Source organism: Aedes albopictus, chromosome 3, assembly GCF_035046485.1.
Source record: "Aedes albopictus strain Foshan chromosome 3, AalbF5, whole genome shotgun sequence".
In the NCBI taxonomy this organism is placed as follows: domain Eukaryota; kingdom Metazoa; phylum Arthropoda; class Insecta; order Diptera; family Culicidae; genus Aedes; species Aedes albopictus.
In genome coordinates, this window is record NC_085138.1 from 140,498,591 (window position 1) to 140,519,106 (window position 20,516).

A 20,516-nucleotide genomic window follows, 5' to 3' on the forward strand; every position below is an offset into this window, starting at 1 on the left:
GCGGAATACGGGGACGCAACCAATCACTCCCAAATTTTGCACAGTTGTTTTGGACGCTAATACAGATTGAAAAGCTTTGTTCCGGGTTGATACGATCAAATTTAAAGTTTCCCCATACACGTTGACCCAATCTAATGTAAGTAAGGTAAGGTAAGGTGGAACAGGATGAATTTTTAAAACTTAAGTTGATATTCCAGGAATTTTCAATAATTTTTGAAAGGAATGCCTACTGAGATTTCTCTAAGAATCTCTTTAGGAATTCTTCCAAGATTTTTCTCAGAAAATGCATAGTTTTCTTTTGATTTTTTTTCCCTAAGTTCCTTAACATAGCATAGCATAGCATAGCATGAAAACTTAATGCAATTGGATGTTGTTGTAAAGTTGAATGGATATATGACATTGCTGATATCGGTACTAGTAATCCTATACATTTATTGAGATCTGCGGAAGCGGCCATTGTGAGCCAATCGTGCAGAGAGAAATGTCAAAGTGTGAACCAAACGAACATTGTTTATTGTTTGTATTGCTGACTATACACTAGTGTGGGTAATCGGAACCGTTTTCTCAGATCAAAGCTTTTTTGGTTCCGTTTCGGGTCCTGAGTATCTGTGCAAAATTTGAGCACGATCGGTTGCGTCTACACTTTGCGCATTGAAATTGAAATTTGTATGGAATTTTGTATGGGAAAACATAGTTTTTTGCATTTTTGTCATAAGTTGAAAAAGTTTGTCTGAAACTTTTTAAGCGATACCATAAAATGATAGCCTAGGATGTTCCGAAAAACTTTGTTGAAGACCGCAAAGCGATCCGATGCTTGCGAAAATAGTTATAACCAACGAATCGCATGCATGTGTTTATGTTTTAACATGTAAAGGAATAACAATAGCAACAAAATCATACTGTTTCGCCTAGCAATGTCAACGCTATAACTTTTTTCATAAGAATCAGATCACTTCGCGGTCTTCGACAAAGTTTTTCAGGGTACCCTAGCCTATGTTTTCACTTTATCGGTTACAAGGTTTTAGAAAAATTCGAGCTTGTTATGAGAGAAATGCAAAAAAGTGTGTTTTCCCATGTAAAACCCCATACAAACTTCAAACGCGATGCGCAAAACGTAGACAAAACCGATCGTGCTCAAATTTTGCACACTTATTTGGGTCCTGAGATGGGATCAAAAAAGCTTTGATCTGATGGGATACCATTGAATTTTTCATTTTTCCATATAAACGATGACCCACTCTACTATACACGTATTAAGTATATTCCTCCAGGATGTTTTCCAAAGCTTGCTGCAGTAATTCCATCCAGGATTCCTCCAGAGATTCCTTCAAAACGCATCTAGGGATTCCACCAGACATTTCTTTGTGTATTTGAGCCGAATAACTTTAGAGGTTTCTCCAGTTGTTCCAGAGCTGTATTCTCGGTTTCCTTCAGAAATTTCTCCAGAGATCCTTTAATGTATTTCTGCAGGTATTCCTTAAGAGATTTCTTCAGAAATTTATCCAAATATTCCTTCCAGAATTCTACTAGAGATTGCTCCAATAATTTAATCTGGATTTGTTTGAAGTATTTCTGCAGAAATATCCTCAAGAAGTTCTTTCAGAAAATTTTACTAGAGAACTTTCAAAAAATATTTCAAGAAATGCTTAAAAAAATTGTGAAAAAAATCCTTTAGGAGTCCATCTGAGTAACAGTGGAGCGGACCTGGGATCGAATCCCACTCCCGACAAACTCGTAAAATGTGAGTTTTTCCTTCGGAAGGGAGATGAACTAGCCTAGGGCTGAAAATCTCGTTAATAAAGATAAAAAAAATCTTCTCACTGGATCTTTTTCTGGACGAATTAAATTACTGCAGGCATGGATTTCTTTAGATTTTTAACCAGAGATCTCTGTAGAAATTCTTCCAGGAATTCGCTAAGAAAGCTATTTGAAATTCGCTAAGGAATTGCTTCCGGTATACTTCATGGGATTTCTTCAGAAATATCTCCAAGAATTCCTCCAAGGATTTACCCGGGAATTCCTTCTGTGATTCTTTAAGGCACAATTTCAGGGATTGTTTTAAAAATGCCTTAAATAATTCTTCTTGGGATGCCTTCAGGAATTTCTCCTGGAATTCCTCCGGGAATTAATTCAAGAATTCTTCCAGGAACTGTTTAAAGATTTCCTTAGGAATTTCTCTTGGATTTGCTCGGGATTCCTCGTGGGGTTTTTTTCTGGAACTCCTCCAAGTATTCCTTCAGGAACTGCTACAGGGGTTCCTCCAAGAGTACTCCTTTTAGGAATTCCCCAGGAATTTGAAGTTTAAAATTCCCTCCGGAATTTCAGCTATTTCCTTGGTACCTCCTCCTGGGATTTCTTCAGAAACTCCTGGAATTCCCTCAAGAACTGCTTCTTGGTTTTTTCCAGGAATTCTTCGGGGATTCCTCCAGCAATTCAGAAATTACTCCAGGAATTCTTCCAGGAATTCTTCCAGGATTCCTCTGGGAATTTTCAAGAATATCACTAAGAATTCACCAGGAACTACTTCGGAAATTCTGCCACGAGTTCTGACAGTAATACCTCCAGGAATTTCTCCAGAAAATATTCTAGGGATTCTTTTAGAAATAGTTTTAGGAATTTCTTTAGGGAATTTCCAGGGATGCTCCCGGTAACTCTCCCAAGGTTTCCTCCAGAAATTTATCCAGGATTCTTTCCCTAGGAGATTTCTCCAGGGATTTATCCAGAAATTCCACCGGGAACTCCTTCAGGGATTCCTCTAAGGATTCTTCCAGAGATTCCTCCAATTCCTCTGAGATTTCCTTTTAGGTTTTTTTTTTCTAGAAATTTGTTCAGAAATATCTCCAGGGATTTCTTCCAAAATTCCTCCAGAGATTCCTCCAGGATTTCATTCAGGGACTCCTCCAGGAATACCTTCAAGAATTCCACTAGGAATTACCCCAGAAATTCCTTCAGAAATCTTTCACGAATTCCTCCGGAATTGATCCAGGAATTCCATCAGTCTACAACGGAAATTTCTCCTGGAACTTTTCTAGTAAACCTTCTAGGTATTCCTTTGAAAATTCTCCCCGAATTTATCCATCAATTGTTCCAAGCATTCATCCAAGAGTTTAACCAGGAGTTCTTCTTGAAGTTCCTCCAGGAAATCTTTCAGGAATTCCACCAATAATTCTTTCAGGAATTACCCCGGGTATTTCTTCAAGAACTCCTCCATGAATTTCTCCAGAAAATCCTCCAAGGATTCCTCCAGAAACAATTCCAGGAATTTCTTCAGGAATTTTCCGAGAATTCTTCTGGGGTTTCCTCCAATAATTTATCTAGGAATTTCTCCAGGGATTCCCCAGAAATTCCTCCAGGGATTCCTCCAGAAATTCCACCAGGAATTCCTCCAGGTTTTTGCCAGACTCCTTCAGGGATTTCTCTAAGTATTCTTTCAGAGATTCCGCTAGAATTTCCTCCAATGATTCCTCCAGAAATTATTTCAGAAATTCCTCCAAAAAGTCCTCTAGGAATTTGTTTAGAAATTTCTCCTGGGATTCCTCCCAGAATTCCTTCAAAGATTTTTCCAGGAATTCTTCCAGAGATAGTTCCATGGAATTTTCTCAAAAATTCATCCAGAGATTTCTCTAGAAGTTCCTCCAGACATTCCTCCGGAGGTTCCTCCAAATATTGTTTCAGGGAATCCTCCAGGATTTCCTCCAGGGTTTTTTCGAAAATTTCTACGGAATTTGCTCTTAGAATTCCTCCAGGTATTATGAAAATGATTTTTTCAGACATTTCTCGAAATCCTCCCACAATTCCTCTAGGGAATCCTCCAGGTATTCATCCAGGGATTCCTTTAGGATTTCTCTAGGAATACATCAAGAGATTTTACCACGTATTCATCTAGGAATTCATCGAGGGATTCCTCCAGGCATTAGTCTCGCAGTTTCTCCAGGTGTGTCTCAAGGAAATCTTCAAGTTATTCCTTCAGTAATTCCTCCAGATATTCCTCATAAAATTCCTCTTTCGAACTCTCCAGGAATTTCTCCAGGTATATTTTCGGAAATTCCTTCAACAATTTCCTTCAGGGATTCTGCCAGGAGTTTGTCCAGAAATTCCTCCAGGATTTCCTGCAAAGATTCCGCTAGGAATTGTTTCAAGGATTTTTCCAGAGATTTCTCCAAGAACTCCTCTAGGGATTACTCCCGGAATTCTTTCAGAAATTCCGCCAAGGATTCCTCGAGAAATTCCTCAAGAGATTTCTTCAGAAATTTTCCCAGGGAATTCTCCCTTAATTGCACGGATTTCTCCAGATATTCTTTGAGAAATTCCTCCAGGGTTTATTCCAGGCATACCTGCAGTAATTCCTCTAGGTATTTCTCCTGGAAATCATCCAGAGATTGCTGCGGGAGTTCTTTTTTGGGATTGCTTCAGGAATTATTGTAGTGATTCCTTCAGATATTACTCTCGGGATCATTAAAAGAATATTCAGAGGCTCGGCCAGAAATTCCAGAAATTCTTCCAGGAATTCACCCAAGATTTTTTCCAGGAATACCTGAACATATTTTGAATTACTCCAGTGATTTTTTTTGCAATTCTTTAAGATAATTTTCCAGATTTCTTTCACAATTATCCCTGAGTAATCTTTAAGGAGTTTATCCACAGATCTTTTCAGGAATCCATCCTTGAATTCCTTCAAGTATACCCCCTGTAGCTCCTGTAAAGCAATTCGTTTTGCGATTCTTTCAGGAATACATCCTGTGATTCTTTCACAGTTACTGGGACTTACTTCAAACATATAAGTAATGTCTATTAAAGATCTAGGTTTGGCATTAAGACAGTTGTTTTCATTTTTTTTAAATCTGATTTCCATAAATAAAATGATGAAAAATTTCTTGGGGGATTCTGCGACTCCCCCAGGCCCTCCCTCTAGCTACGCCAATGGCTATGAAAGCATTAACAGATGCTGCGAACTAATAGGCAAACTGCCAAACAAAACACAATCCCAAGATGACTGATGGGCCAAGAACAGTTATGAAACCTCGTTATCTTGAGATCGTTAATTGTTACCCATTTGGGTAATCGGGCAAATTTATGTTTAGTGTTGTATTGTTTTTTTTGTTGTGTTAATTTGTGATGACGTGTATTATTGTGCATTTGTAGTGTCTGTAGTCTTCAAAATTATTCACGTTTTTCAAGGATTCCTCTAAGGATTCTCCAAATGATACCTTCAGGAAACTTTTTGAAGGTTTTATTCAAGTTTTCCTTTATGCTGCAAATCCTCCAAGAGTTCTTCTAACAATTCCCCATATTTTTTTCAAGTATCACTCCAAGGATTTTCGTTAATCTTCCATGAATATCTCTTAGAACTTCTCCAGGAATTTTTTCAGATGGACTCATTCAGGAAATCATTTAACGACTCCTCCAGATATGGATACAGGATAAATATTGTTTTAAAAAAGAAAAATGAGTGATGACTCCACAAATTCTCCCAAGCGAGGCTCGGGTAATTCAGACCATTTTTTTTTCCGACACACTTTCAGGGATTTTGTTGATAATTCTAGTGAGGCTCTTCCGGATTTTTCAGGCTTCCTCGAAAATATCATTCGTCCGAGGATATCTACAGGAATTCTTCCGAAAATTTCTCTAGAAAGTCTTCTCCGGTAGTTCCTGGAAGAAATCCTCCGAGGAATCCTGCAGGATTTTTTCCACCGACTGCTGGAACTCTGGAAATCCTTTTCAGAATTCATCCAGGATTTTTTTATTGCGATTGCTCCAAGAATTCTTTCAAGAATTTCATCGGAAATTTTTCTAAATGTTCGTCCAGAAATTATTATAAGATTTTTTTCAATAATTTGTCAAGATATTCTTTCAAGAACTCTTATAACAATTTCTTTCAACTGAATTCTCCTCGGCAACTCTTTCAAAGCCTCGTCCAGAAATACTCCAAAAATTTCTCCCGAAATGTTTTTAAGGATTTATTTGGAATTTCTTAAAAGAAGTTCTTATGTCAAGTCATCACCATTTGTAATGGTGATTTCTCGAATTTCTTCTTCCAGGTTTGACTCTGATAATCTTCCAAGAACTTCTCCAGGAAAAGGATTTCAAAGAAATCTACAAAAAAAAACATTACAAAAAATTTCTTAAAATTTATCTAAACATTTCTGTAAGAATTCTTTCAGGGAATTTTACAAGAACTTGCCTAGCAATTATTTCAAGGATTCCTCTATGGAATAGTACAAGGGATCCCCCATATTTTTTCAGTATTTTTAATCTGCAGACTAAAAAACAGAATTATTTAGAGGATTCTTCCAGAAGCTTTCACTATCAATGTTTCCACCAGGAAGCAATCCAAGGATACTTTTGAAAGATTTTTCCAAGAATTCCTACAAGATTTTTGTTTAACACTGTGAAGTATTTATCCGGTAATTCTTCTCTAAGTATTCTGCTCAAGAAGTTAAGAAATATTTCGGAAAACTCTTCTTAAAGTTCACCCATGAATTCTTATATGGATTACTCCAAGAATTATTGCAAGAATCTCTACAGAAACTCTTCTAATGATTTGTTCAACAATTCTGAATAGTTTTTTTTTCAACGGTTTTTTTTTCAGAAGTTCTTGCAAGGACTCCTCTGAAAATGTTCAAGACTTCTTCTTCTAATTCCGGTATTTTTTCCAAGAATTTCTTCTTAGAATTCCTGCAGACATTTTCCAAAGGTTTACCCAGGACTCTTCTAAGGACTTCCTCGGAGAATCTTCCAAGGACTTTTTTTTATTGACGTGTATTTTAACAGCTGCTAATTCTCCATTTGTCAAGAATTTTACCAAAATTTATCGAATTCCACTGAAAATTTTCTGAGCATTCCTTGGAGAACTCACCCAAGATATCTTTCAACGGCTCGCCTCCAAGAATAAAAATTAGAAATGTTCCAGAAATTTCCCACAGTGTGCTGCAACGAAATTCTTCATGAATTTTTAACAGAATTATTTAAAAGATTGTTCCAGAAAAAAAACATAGATTTCTCCAAATATTCTTTCAAGACTATATACAAAAACTTTTTCAGGGTTTGTTCAGGGATTTCTCAATGGATTATTTTAATAATTATTCAGACAACATTACAAGGGTTTCCGTAATGCATTTTTCCTTCAAGATTAATACACGATTTATAACAGTGTCTTTTGCTGAAATTCTTTTGAAGAGTCCCACTGATATTTCTTCATGAATTATTTATAGGATTTCACCTCCTTAGAACTTCTAGGTGAACTCTTTGTAGAACTACTTGAGGAATTCTATAATATTCCTCCAGGCATTAGGGGCTGTCCATTAATTACGTAAGGGATTTTTTGCGATTTTCCGACACCCCCTCCCCCCCTTGTAAGATTTTTTGTATGAGAACCCAAAAATTTTTGTATGGCGCGTAAGATTTCTCAAACCCCCCCTCCCCCCATAAACCCTTACGTAATTAATGGACAGCCCCTTATTCCAATAATTTCTCCAGAGATTACTCAAATGATTCCTCCGAGTATTGCGCCAAGAGCTCATCTAGGAACTCAGGTGTGGAATTTCTTCGAGAACCCCTAAAAAACCTCTTCACAAATTCTTGCATGGATTGGAGTGGATTGGATACTTACATACAGTTATTATTCCAAGGATCTCCACAGGAGAAAGATTTCTCTGAAGTCTTCTTTATTTTTTCCAGGAATTTTTTCAAGGATTTCTCCAGGACCTCTTTTGAAGCTTGCCAAGCATTCTTTCAATTTTTTTAAATTATCTTCAAAGATTTTTTCCTATTGAAATCCTAAAAAATCCGCTACCCAAGCGTTTAAATGAGAAAACTTGAACAAAAACACCTAATTCGCAGTGTAAAGAACTAGCAAGTCAAAATTCACGCATCAAAAGAATAAAAACACCCAATTTACAACAAATCAAACGAGTAATATTTATTTCCACATTTAAAATGTAACTGCTTAACGTTAGCATTCATATCACAGTATTCCTCCTCGTAAAGCGCCGCGAACGTTTCCTGAAGCGAAGCCAAGCTGTCCTCCAGCAGTTTCCGTCGATCTCCAAGGCACCACAGAAAACTGATGTGAAAGGAGGGATCCTGATAAAAGGTTGGCAGTTTGTACTCTTTCATGCTGGTGTCCAGCGTGGCCACCAATGAGCTCAGTGGCCCGTAACTTTGGTCGGCCACCTTGACGGCTAGAAATGTCCGGGTATTCTCTTCGTTCGTGTAAACGGCGAGATCGGACAGTGCTATTCTGAATCTGCGGAATCGAGAACAGATGTGTTTCAATGTTACCACGGATTATGGTACAAAGTTTTAAAGATCAGAACTATCAGTACCCACTCTTACCTTCTGGTTTCGCTAACACCCGAACGCACGTTTTCAACGAACGCTGCAATGTTGTGATGCCTCAACACAAACGTTTTCGTCAGGCTGAGATGCAAATTGTCTGCTCGGTTCAAATCCAGCTGTAGGTCTTTGGATGCTTTCGCAATAAGTTGCTTCTGTAGATCATCGAATGCATCGATTTCATTGTCTGGAATTACATACAATTTGTTACAATTGAATCTACATTTACAATACCTTTATTTTCATGGTTGATCCTACAATCTATGAACACGTAGCTGGCCCAGATGCCGCGTTCGTGCGCGAAGGATCGAACCCTGCCCTGGTGTTTGGAGGGGTCGTTTTCTGGCTCTGGTGCACCCGGGGTTGTCGGAACTCGCAGCAGTTCCTTGGACGGAGGAAGTTTTGCCGAGGGTTGGTTCTGAGGGTCATCATTTTCGTCCGAACTTTCCGAGCTGCTGTACTGCTGGATGTTGTGCATTTGCTGGTTGCTTCCTTCTGGACGCAAGCGTGATAATAATGTTTACAGATGGGAAACGTTTACTATATGTTATACTTTGGCGCGCGGTAAGTGTGTAGAGGCGACTGACTGAACCGATGTGATGTGAGAGAATGAGAATGAGGTATGCTCGGTATGCTCGGTTGTTGGAATGATAATCACGAGCGCAAACTACAAGAACTACAAGAAAGCGAAATATGAGTGTAGCCTTGTCACACTGTCACACCCCTCGCTTGGAACATTTGAAATGACTGTTGAAATCAGCGCTGCCGTGATGATGCCCTAAGCAAGCCTTGAGTAGAGATGAGAACATGCACTTGTAAAGAATTAGATTCACCTGCTAAATACTATCTCAGCTCAGAAGCATGCTATTGAAAACCAGTATATGGGCGAATTTTTACCTTGTAGTTTTATGTCAAAGTTTGTCTAAAATCATAATAGTTGCACATGTATACGGAAGTCGTGAGAGAGCACTAAAGGCAGTCAATGTAGAGGTTCTTTTTTTCTGTCAACTTACTAATGAAGTTACAGCCACTCCATTTCTAGAAAACGTTTCAGGTAAAATTAATATGAAAAAGTCTTCCATGTACTGTAAGGTACACCGGGGCAAGATGAAACGGGAAGTTTTGAAATAGTTATCAATACATTTTAGAAATTTTTCATTCGTTAAAAGATTGTTTGAATCAAAAACTATGTGTTATGGCATTCAAGCTGTTCATTATCCTTGGATAACATGATGTTAACCCGCTGTTTCATCTTGCCCCACCCGTTTCAACTTGCCCCGGTGTACATTACTTAAAATGTTTAAATGAATTAGCAGTAAGTGCATGTAACTTCTTTCAAACGAGTGTTCCCATCCCTTGACCAACAATTAACAAAGTTGAACGTTATTTTATTATTATTATTAGTTTATTAAAGACACTTTACCACTAGAGTGGCATTCGTGTCGCTTGAACGTTATGTTACATATATTAATATCAACAAATACCGTCAAGGTACCATTCACCGTGGATCTAAGAGGATTCGGGGTAAATAAGGGCTGTCATTTGACACCAGTCTTATAAACATTGCTGGTGCCGCTTTTAATTGCCTTCATTATAGGTTAAAATCAAAGCAATATCCACAGAAGTAGAAAATTTTTTACAAAATTTGGTAATATAGTACAATTAGTAAAGGGTAGTAGGGTCGCCTAATTCCGTGGTAGGTACCCATTCACCGTGTATGAGAAATTTTATTCTACTTTGTTTAAAAATGATCAAAACAACCCAGCCAAGGCAATTTTCTTCGTTTCGATTCATTTCAAGTAATAACTTGCAAGATTTTATTAGAAAAACGAATGTTCAAATTTTCGATTTTTTCTAGATATATGGGACAATATGGGGCACGGTGAATGGAGACCATTGATTTTTAGGGTACCCATTTACCGTGCCTTTTTGTTTCAATTAAAAAGTACGAGTAATCGTACTTTCTTGTTAAACTTACTTCGGTAATGCAAAATACATACCTGATATGTGAATTTAATTGCTTCTTGGTGGAATAAAAACGTTACTACATTTAGTTTATCGCTTAAATCACCTTAGCACAGTTTTCGTTTTTTCACTATGAATGCAGTGAACGAGCAGAAACCCGCTTCACGTAAACACACTTTAGTGTCAAAATGATACTTTTAAATGTTTCTAATGAGCGTTTTAACATGGTAACAATACATTAGTGTTGTATTGGTGAAGTTAAAGGGAAATTGTCATATCATTCAATCATAATATGGAAATAATGAAACAATATTCGAAGGCACACGGTGAATGGAGCCCCACGGTGAATGGCGCCTTGACGGTATCACAACATAGTTTTTGTTTCTCAATGGACTTTCGACAGAACCCAAAGATTGCGCTTGAAATGTAACTGTAAATGTCGTAGAACTGCAATAAATTCTGCTTCAAATTTATGAAGGTCTTTGTTATGAATTCTCCCCAAAAACTATAAAAAAAATGAAACCAATTCACTATTCTCAACTTTTTTGAACATGTTTTAATTATGTACTCGAAGTATATAGTTGTTGGCTACTTTATCCTTTGAGTTAGTAAAAAAATAGGACATGCTAAGTAAGATCATAATTCAAGTCCCTCATATTGGCAACCTGAATGACTTTTATGACAGTTTCTATGACAGTTTTTATGACAGAATGAAATAGGGCACGATCGGTGAAGTAATAGATTAGCGGTAATGGCTGAATGGCTGATGTATGATGAGAAGGTAAATTCTCTGTTTCTTCAACAGCACAGACTTCCAAACTCTTGCTCAAACAGCATCAAATTATAGACAAGGAATTATAATACCCACGCTTTTTGTACGAATTCCTTGTGAAACGGAGAATTTACCTTCTCATCATACAAAAGCCATTCAGCCGGAGAATTCATTTTCTCACCATACGGAGAATTCATTTTCTCACCATACATAAATTCAGCTCATTACTTCAAATCTAGTACTTCACCAATCGTGTCCTATGAAAACAGAATCCCCAGACGATTTGGTAGTGAAATTTCATACTTTTTGCTTTTTTCGCCTTCCTTAAAAACCTTCAATATCTTACTTAAGGACAGACTTGTTAAAACCCCAATATGGCCGACTTTGGCATCAACTCACGATTTTGAGTGCACAAATCTCTTCGTAAACAAATCAGCGCGCCTGATCTTATTTTAGGCTTACTTAACAACATTTAAAATGCACTGTTGTTTGAAGCTTGCTTCTTAAGATTTGTACGCCTAAAGTGCTGAGGCACTTTTAAAGCGAGATTTCAAGACGTTTGTCATTAAAATCTGAAAAATTTGTTTGTGGAATACCTGTAAGTAGGAGAAAATCGAGTTAAATACTGCTTTTTCAAATTTCAACTATGACTGATCCTCAGCCTAACTGTCTTTGCGGGCCAAAATTATTTTTTAAGAGATTATTTTCATTTTCCCAAAATCAACACAAAACCCTTTTGTTTGATTCTTTGAAAATATTAAATAAGAGCAGAAAACTAAAGAACCTGGAGCTATTAAAAATCCTGGAAATCTTAGAAAATTGAAAACAGGTTTTTTTTGTGTAGTTACAAAAGACAAAAAAAACAAGCAATAGCGACGCTGGTTAGAACAATATGAACCTCTTTAAGAATATTGTGGATACACTTACTGCGTACTTATAGCTCAGAATATATGTGCAGAACTGGAAGTGCTAGACACACGGACAAATTTCTTGTGAAACCGCTGGATCCAGATTTGACAAATTTCTGAATGGAGTTTCTTACTGCAGCTGAGGGATTTCCTGAGAAGGATACAAAACACTTAATTTAAAAAAAATATATTTTGGAAATTTTAGTTTTTGGGACTTTTGGTGGATTTTGGAAAAGTTAAGGTTTTAGGGTTCTCTGAAGAAATTCCAAAAAACTGCCTGGATGTACTGTTGTACTGGATGTACTGTACAGTTGAAATCCTTCATGATTTTTTGATTTTTTTCTTGCGTAATTTGTTAGAAAACAATGAAGAAAACCCCTGCAGACATGATTTTCTGAGTAACGTGCAAGTATTTGAAGCCGATTTGGAATAGATATTTTAAGAGGAAGTACTTTCTTTTCAGAGAAATTGTTACGTGAGAATGTGACTTACGAACCCCTGTACAGTATCGGAGTTATATGAGTTAGTGCATGTATTGTTTCTTCGTGTTTCTCTGTTTGGTTCTGTCAACCAAGTCACAAAACAGAATTGTGGAAATAAGAGGCAGAACGGGCGCATTGGAATTCAACCAATTCCTCTGTGGAGAAAACACCGAAAATGTAAGTGTTGTGTATATTTTTATGTATATTTATACTAAATACAATGTTTATAGCTTTATAGCATGTGGCAAAAACAACCAGGTGTTTTATTTGCCCTGCTGAAAGGTCGGTGCTTATCTCTGTTCTCAACAGAAATTGTAAGGACTGTTCAATTTATAAAACGGACATCTTTACAAGGCTATAAAAAGAAGACGCGAAGTTCAAATTTTACCACCCTTGCTTCGTTGTTCAGTACGTCTCCATTCATTATAGTAATCAATTTTGAATCGAATAAAAATAGTTTTATTTTATAGAAAATTGGCCAGGTGTTAAATGAGGTGAATTTTCCGATTGCTGAAAATTGAAAATATATATAAAATTACTGTTCACATATGTTATATCATTTTTAATACCAGAAAAGTATGTGCAAGTTAATTCTGGTAAAATTTAAACCCAATTGGAAAATTAGGTGTTGAGATATAAAGGTCTCAAGTGAGATTCGATTTTTTGAATAAAATTCAATTGTAAAGCAAAAAGGGCATGAAAATATTAAATAATCAATTTTTTTATGCATCCAGTCGAAAGTGGAAATAATGTGGTTTTAAATGAAGAAAACTGCTTCTTGATAGCATTGCTGGTTTGGTTACTGTGCGCCATTACAGACATAGTAATCAAAACAGTTTCGTTCTCTGAAGGTTCTTCCAAATAACCATGCAACCTAATGCAAATAATGGAAATAAAAACTTTGCATCCGATTATTATTAAATAAGGTGTACGATAACATAGGACCAACTTTGTTGAAAATAAATAATAACAAGATTCGCTAGAGTCGAAATTCTGCATCAATGGAGCAAAAAGTATAAATTTTTTTAATATGACCATCTTTATGGATTGAATTTTTGATGAAAAATGCAATTTAAAGTAAATTTTTCTTCTGTATCATTCAGAAGGCAATATTCTACTACTCTGGATAAATTTTTAGCCGAATCTATGATGCTATTGCAACACAGGACTGAAATGAACATTTTTTAATAATTTCTATGAAAACAAGGAAACTCACTATATCAAGCTTGAGAATGCTTGGTGCATTATAACTGACCAACTATTGAGCTTTACCTTTAGTAGAATAGTATAAGATTCCAATACATTAAAAACTTCATGAAAATGTGCATGTTAAGTATGTGGAAAGTTATGTCGAATTTCGAGAAATGGGGTTTTATTGATGTTTTACGAAAACCGCTACAGTTACACAATAAAGAACATTTTGCTTAATGTTATATTTTTCTCACATTTGAAAATAGCTACAGAAAGTTATGCAAAAAACTGATAATGATTTTATTAAAAAATAAAAAAGATATCACACAAGCAAGTTGTCCGTTTTATAAATTGAACAGTCCTTAGGCAAAAATTGTGTATTTTTTAGGAATAGTTTCCTGGTAGAAATGCAAGTATATCGTATAAATACAAGGGTATTTTCGCCGATGAAAGCAAAATGGAAATTATTTTAATTTGAAATTAAATTACAAATGACGAGTTCTGCCACAAGTCCAAAATCGGAACAAAATTCGTCTAGCCAAAGTCTACGCTCCAAACAAATTTTAGCCTCGTAGCCATGCGGTTAGGGTCACCAAGCTTCTAATCGCACCATGCTGTGGGGTGAGGGTTCGATTCCCGCTCCGGGCGATGAAACTTTTCGTGAGAATAAGTTTCTTCTCCGTATCCACTGGTGCATGCTCTGTGTGTCCCTTGTCTAGTGTTAAGTTTCATTCAGTCTGTGCAGCCTTTGGCTGAAGACGGTGTCCGCGTCTTTTTTTTTTAATTTGGGAGGAGGGTAGGTCTGAGATGGCAAAATTTGAGTCTACGTGGTTTATGAACAGCCCCTAAAAGAATTACGTGATCACAACTTCAATCGAGCTTACAATGTCTCATTTCAGCTTAACCTTCCTTTTGCATCACATTGGCAGCAGCTCGCTGACGTAGTGTACAGTTTGGGTCAATGTGGATTAATTGAAAATTAAAAGTCAAAAGTATATTCTGAGAATAAACGTTTGTTGAATTTGTGATGGTAAGTATTAGATGTAGTGAGATATACTTTAATGATGATTGAATGCACTCTAGGAATAAGCAGTAGTACATGATCAAATGTATTGAAAAGAGAACCTTAATAGTAACACTTATTATTAAAAAAAAACCCTGAAGCCACTCTCGGAAAAAAGCTTGCACGAACTGTAAGGATGTATTTATGGACTTTTTTTTTTCATGATTTTTACCTAATATAAAGAAAAAACTTTTATAAATTCGAGGAGAAATTTTCCAATGAAATCTTTGCAAACTATGATACACATTTTTGATAAAGCTTTTACAAAAGTTAGAAGAGAATCGTTTGAAAAGATATTTGAAGACTCGGTTCTCTGAAAATGTTTGAAAAACAAAGTAATCCTTAACCCTGTATCACGCGCGCTGTTGTAAAAAGTACAACACTACCAAAAACCTCGCTTGTCGTGCACAGCGCGAGCGCGGTGCAGTTTCGGTTGCTTGATGGCGCTCGTCCTGAAGGGTTAAAGAAAACTTTTGGATCATTTTCTCATGATGCTCGTTGATGTTTATTCAAATGAACTTTCAGGAAAACCAAAAAACATAAAAAAATAAAACCTTTACTAAAAAATATAGTAGAACCTTCAACAATTGTGATTAGTGACTTATGTTTTTTAGGAAAATAAAACAGCTATATGGTGAGTTAATTAAACTAAAATTCACAGTTATGAAAATTAAAAAAAAATAAAATAAATAAGCAACAGGGTGTGGTTTATTTTTCAAAATTAGTTAAAACTTAGCTCGTATGCTCTTTTCCGGATTGGAATCACATAAAAATAGAAACCTCTGAGTTTGAGCCAAAAATATTGAGAATTAGAGGAGGCGCAAACATCTCAAAGTTACTTTCACTTTAAGTGCCATAGTTTTCTCATTTTCCAATCGATTTGCAGTCTCTTTTTATAAATCTCTTTTTCATATTTTTTGAATAAACTTGTGTAAGTTTATTTAGGATTTTTCTTTTTTTTTCATCTTTTTACTAAAAATTGCAACTTTAAGGTCCGATAACTGCTTAACCAATTTCATATTATTTTTAGGCGTGATTTCACAGATATTTTTGATAGGCCTCAAGTACACAAGGCCAAATATTTGATAAAAAATGAACTAATGATCAAACATCTGTTTGCCACTAATGATAGTGCGATCGAGTCAAACAAAATGTTTGAGCATGGGTTTCTTTTTGGACAAATATTTGACCCTGTGTACTGGAATCTTTACATAAAAATGTTGTGAATAAGAGCTGTACCTTTAGAAAATGGTTTCAACATGCATAAATATTTTAAAAAAAGTTCAAAAACATGTGTTTTACAAAAAAAAAATGAGCTGGGTTTTAATTTTTTTCATGCACAGTTTCGGTCTTAAAAAAAAACAAATAGCAATATGGAACCCTAAAACTAACCAATTTCATCTTGCACTGTATTTTGTATCACTAAATACGATGCTTAGTATCTTAGTTTTGAGTAATAACTGCCGAAAACATCTAAACTTGGGTTTACATTAAAAACAGGTCAACTTTTTTGGCATGTCTAATCAGTTTTGGTTAAAAGTATAATATGATTAAATACTTTATCGTTCAAGACATATTTAGGACTTAAATCTGCAAAAGCACGCTAGATTCAAAATTGGTCAAGCAGTTTAACAGCTATTCCTGAATCCCATATATTCCATATATTTTGTAGAATAGGATAAAAAAATCTTGAGAAATTTTAAAATTTTTACGTTATTTCGGAAAAAATATACAAGTTTATTCGAAGTCAATTTGAAATAGGTAGATTAAAAAAATCGATTAAAAATTGAGTACGTTTTAACACTTAAATGTTCAATCGAAAATGTTCTTGTTCAATCTCTCTTATCGTTCGCTTGCGTATCTTTCCACCGTATTCTTTCATTACTTTCCTTACTCGTTCTTACTTCCTGTAGTATTCATATCACCGAAAAAACCAAACCTAATAAATAGGATTCCTAGAAGGTTTTGCTTAAAAGTTACGGAACTAGTTCCGAGAGGAACTGTAAATGGAATAACAGAAGAATGTCAAGGAGATATTTCATAAGAAAAACCCCCAGGAAATGATAACCAGAAGAAATAACTGAAGGAAGCAAAAAGGATCTCCAGGCGAAATAACAGAATCACATAGAAAAATTTCAGTAGAATTTTCTTGCGTACTCGCAGAACCTTAACGAATCCCAGAAAGGATTCCTTAAACAAATCCCTGAGAGAACACCAAAGGAATTACTGGATGAATTCCTGAATGATCGTCTCACTACAAATATCAAAAGTGGGATGCATTTCTTGAGATAGCACTTTGTAGGCGGCATTGAAAATGATGATACATAGTTCGGAAGCTCTCGTACTCTAACTTATTGCCTTTCATGTAGATGGGACAGATAATCCTTTCTTTCCACTTCTCTGGTAGCTGTTCCGTTCCCCTGATCGTGGCAATCACTCGGTGTAGGCAAACGCCCAATATTTCCGGGCTCATCTTGATGAGTTTGTTTGCGATATCATCCTTACCAGCTACTATATTGTTTTTGAGCTATTGAATGTAGGGGTAGTCGGGGTAATTTGGCCAATGGGGCAATTTGAGCACCTCATAAAAATCATCTAAAATCTAATATTTTTAACAAACCGACCTTACAGCTCTACTACTGGTCTGATATGGAAGCCATTGAAACGGTAGAAAAAAATTAGTTGAAGCCCACAGTAAATAAGAAAAAAAAAATTGAAAAACGTTGGCCAAATTACCCCGAAGAGGGCTGAATAAAAACACCACATAAGACTCCTTTTGTTCATATACATTAGATAGCTTTAAAATCAGTTTATTTTCTGTATACATCAAGTTGACACACTACAATTCAATGTCTATCGGTGCATATTAAGTTTGTGTTACATTAGGCGAAAAAAATCTTCATTGAAAATTGGGTGCTCAAATTACCCCGACGGTTTAAAATCGACGAAAAAATCAAACCTTTTTTTTTTCAATCTTTTTTTTTTTTGGCATTTAAACACGAATTGACTTTGATATTTTTATGTATCTTGCGTAGTATTATCAGAATCATTATGATCATACGATGCACGAGAGATATCGTTGTTTTCTGCATGTTTAAACGACTTTTGCTTAGGGTGGCCAAACTACCCCGATTTACCCTAAACTCTTTTCCGCCGTGCTGAAGAGTAATTTTTTCCGCTACCTAGCTCTTTCTTGCTTGCATTCTCTGTACTATTCAGGTCTGCGATTCAGGTGTTTGTTGAAATTTTATTTCCATCTTTCGTTTACTTTGTTCCGTCAAGAGTCCCTATTTCTGCATATTTTGGCTCGTGGTACTTTAGCAGTCCTATCGAGAGGTCAAATAGAGTTCGTCCTTGTCCGGCAATGCTACCTTAAGATCCTGCGCGTATGCTGAGCCGGCATCCGGTTGCTTCAGTCGTACTATGGCGATCGTCGGTATCGTACATTGTTTATGACGGAGAGCTTGGGGCGCAGTATTAGTGGTTAGTCTGGACGAATATTTTATGAAGCTTTGAAGGACACTTGCTTTCTGTGTCAGGAATTAGGACACCGGAGAAACTCATGCCCCCAGCGGCAGAGTCGGAACAAGAAGAAGAGCAAGTAATCTCTGTACCCAGCTCGTATGCTGACATCGTCTCAGGAAAGGAAACATCTGAGAAATCGACAAACTTGGAAGAGCTGGATGAGGACATTATTGAAGTTCTGGAGGAAGACGAACACGAGGAATATATCGAGCAGACGACGGAGGTGCCACCAGCGGCGCCGGTGCAGCAAACCGTGGATGGTTTACGTTCTGAATCAGAAAAAGAACAGCGGCGTAAGGAAGGATTGGGAAAATTGGAGGAGATGGCCAAGGCCATCCATGAAGCGATGCTGAACTCACAAGCCAGCCAACGGCGAGCTCAATTCGCGGCTTCAGGCTCTGGTTCAGGTTCCAGTTCTGGTTCCGCGCCAAGAATGAAAGTGCCGCGTAGGACTCGCTATTGATTATGTTTTCATAGTTTTTAGAATAACAAATATATAAAAACAGTCGGACCGAATGAGTTGATATAAAAAAAAGATTTATTTACTCATTTCTTAACTTATTTAACATTTATGATTATTCTATGTCACTGATAAAGACACGTTTCACTCCCGAGTACCGAATACTAACTACCGCGACATTGATCGGGTCCTATACTTAATACCTAAAACTGCTGAGCTGGTACCTCCGGCTGGTGCAAGGGTCCATGCGTTCGTCGATCGGTGCGAATTGCTGACGCGCCCGTTCTATCGTTCTAGTTAGCCTGTTGCTATGTGGATGTTGCTGAGCTGGTGGTTTGTTGTAACGTAATTATATGTTGTTTAACAAGATTTGCGGCTCTGTAGAGTTTTTTAGTAAACAATTGAGCCAATAAAATAAACGAACTGAATAAAAAAATAGACACTGTGGTGAAAGAAAGTGCAACGAATGGTGATGTTCATAAGGCGGCAATATCGATGAACCATAAGTAGTTGTACTTGTTCTTCATCTGCTGCTGGGCGCTGAACCTTCCATTCGTCTGTATGAACTCCTCATCCTGACCTACTTGTGTGTTAAGGTTTCTTATGAGGATCTTGACGTCGCTGCTTGGACAGAGGTCGTAATTGCGTCCGAACTGTGCGTAGAATGCGTCTTTGAAGAATCAGCTCTTGATCCTCAACCTGCCTATTTTTTCGTCGATCGGTCGCAAACCGATCACAAGCTTCTGCATATCTTCCAGCTTTTCCCAGCTCGCGTGTGATGCTTACTTTTATAACCTTACCTCAAAACGCTCACGCCATGGATTCCGTCCAAAACACCATCTGCAGCGATGCCGAACCCGTGGTCCTTCGTTCAGTATGCGGGTGTTCCCGATGTACAGTATCGGACAATAAAAATGCACCAAAGCCGTTTTCCCATACAAACTAGTCAACTTTGGATTGTCATATCTCAGTTATGTCTCAACCGATTGTTTTCATTTTTCTGTGACGAACTACAAAACATTTCAATTTTCAAAAACTACTGAAAAAGTTCAGTGATAACTATTGATACAAAAGTTACAGATAGGTTGAATTTTGACAATAAAAATGCACCAAGACAAAAAATTGTGTAGCCGAAAATGCTGAAGTCAGATAGCTATAGTGTCTTCAGCAAATTTATTGGTCATCACACAAGAAACATATTTGCCGAAGACACCATAGTGATTTGACTTCAGTATTTTTGGCTACATAATTTTTCGTCTTGGTGCATTTTTATTGTCAAAATTCAACCTATCTGTAACTTTTGTATCAATAGTTATTACTGAACTTTTTCAATAGTTTTTGAAAATTGAAATATTTTGTAGTTCGTCACAGAAAAATGAAAACAATTGGTTGAGAAATAACTGAGATATGGCAATCCAAAGTTGACTAGTTTGTATGGGAAAACGGCTTTGGTGCATTTTTATTGTCCGATACTGTAGCTGAGAGATAGGATGTTTCACGTACCGAGCTTCCAATGGTAAATCCTGTTCAGTCGCCGAAGTCGTTGCCGTCGGTCTCGATTCGTATTGTTTTGTTGCTCACTTTCCATTCCTATTACATTATACGGCTGACTCGCAGGGCCGAAACAAACTCCCTAACTTTTCGGAGGGTCACGGTGCACAGTTGAGCTTGGAGCCCTTCATTGGGGGTTAATACATAAGCGGCTGGAAGGGGTTAAATAGTTTTTTCTTTCTAGAGGTGGTTCCTCGAGTATAATTATGTGAAGAACTAATTTAAAGTTGTTCTGGGTTATCCAAGAACTTGAGTTATCCTTGGA

The 20,516-nt window shown here is 36.7% G+C and overlaps 1 protein-coding gene across 1 annotated transcript; it reads right to left on the reverse strand.

Moving 5' to 3' along the window:
- Positions 1-7,876: 7,876 nt before the first annotated feature.
- LOC109408497 (U6 snRNA phosphodiesterase 1-like) lies at positions 7,877-8,936 on the reverse strand. Its single transcript, XM_062857126.1, has 3 exons — positions 8,593-8,936; positions 8,335-8,521; positions 7,877-8,245 (listed from the first exon to the last, which is right to left on the reverse strand). Exons 1-3 carry the CDS (start codon positions 8,810-8,812, stop codon positions 7,894-7,896), a joined length of 759 nt encoding a protein of 252 aa, XP_062713110.1. The 5' UTR covers positions 8,813-8,936; the 3' UTR covers positions 7,877-7,893.
- Between the last annotated feature and the right edge of the window lie 11,580 nt (positions 8,937-20,516).

What these genes read in the sequence shown, in the direction of transcription:
- LOC109408497 (XM_062857126.1), bottom strand. Translation starts at nt 8,812, where the DNA reads ATGCACAACATCCAGCAGTACAGCAGCTCGGAAAGTTCGGACGAAAAT. An exon ending in CAGCTACGTGTTCATAGATT is followed by an intron (nt 8,522 to 8,592) that starts GTAGGATCAACC and finishes ATGTAATTCCAG; the next exon opens with ACAATGAAATCGATGCATTC. An exon ending in GGTGTTAGCGAAACCAGAAG is followed by an intron (nt 8,246 to 8,334) that starts GTAAGAGTGGGT and finishes TCGATTCCGCAG; the next exon opens with ATTCAGAATAGCACTGTCCG.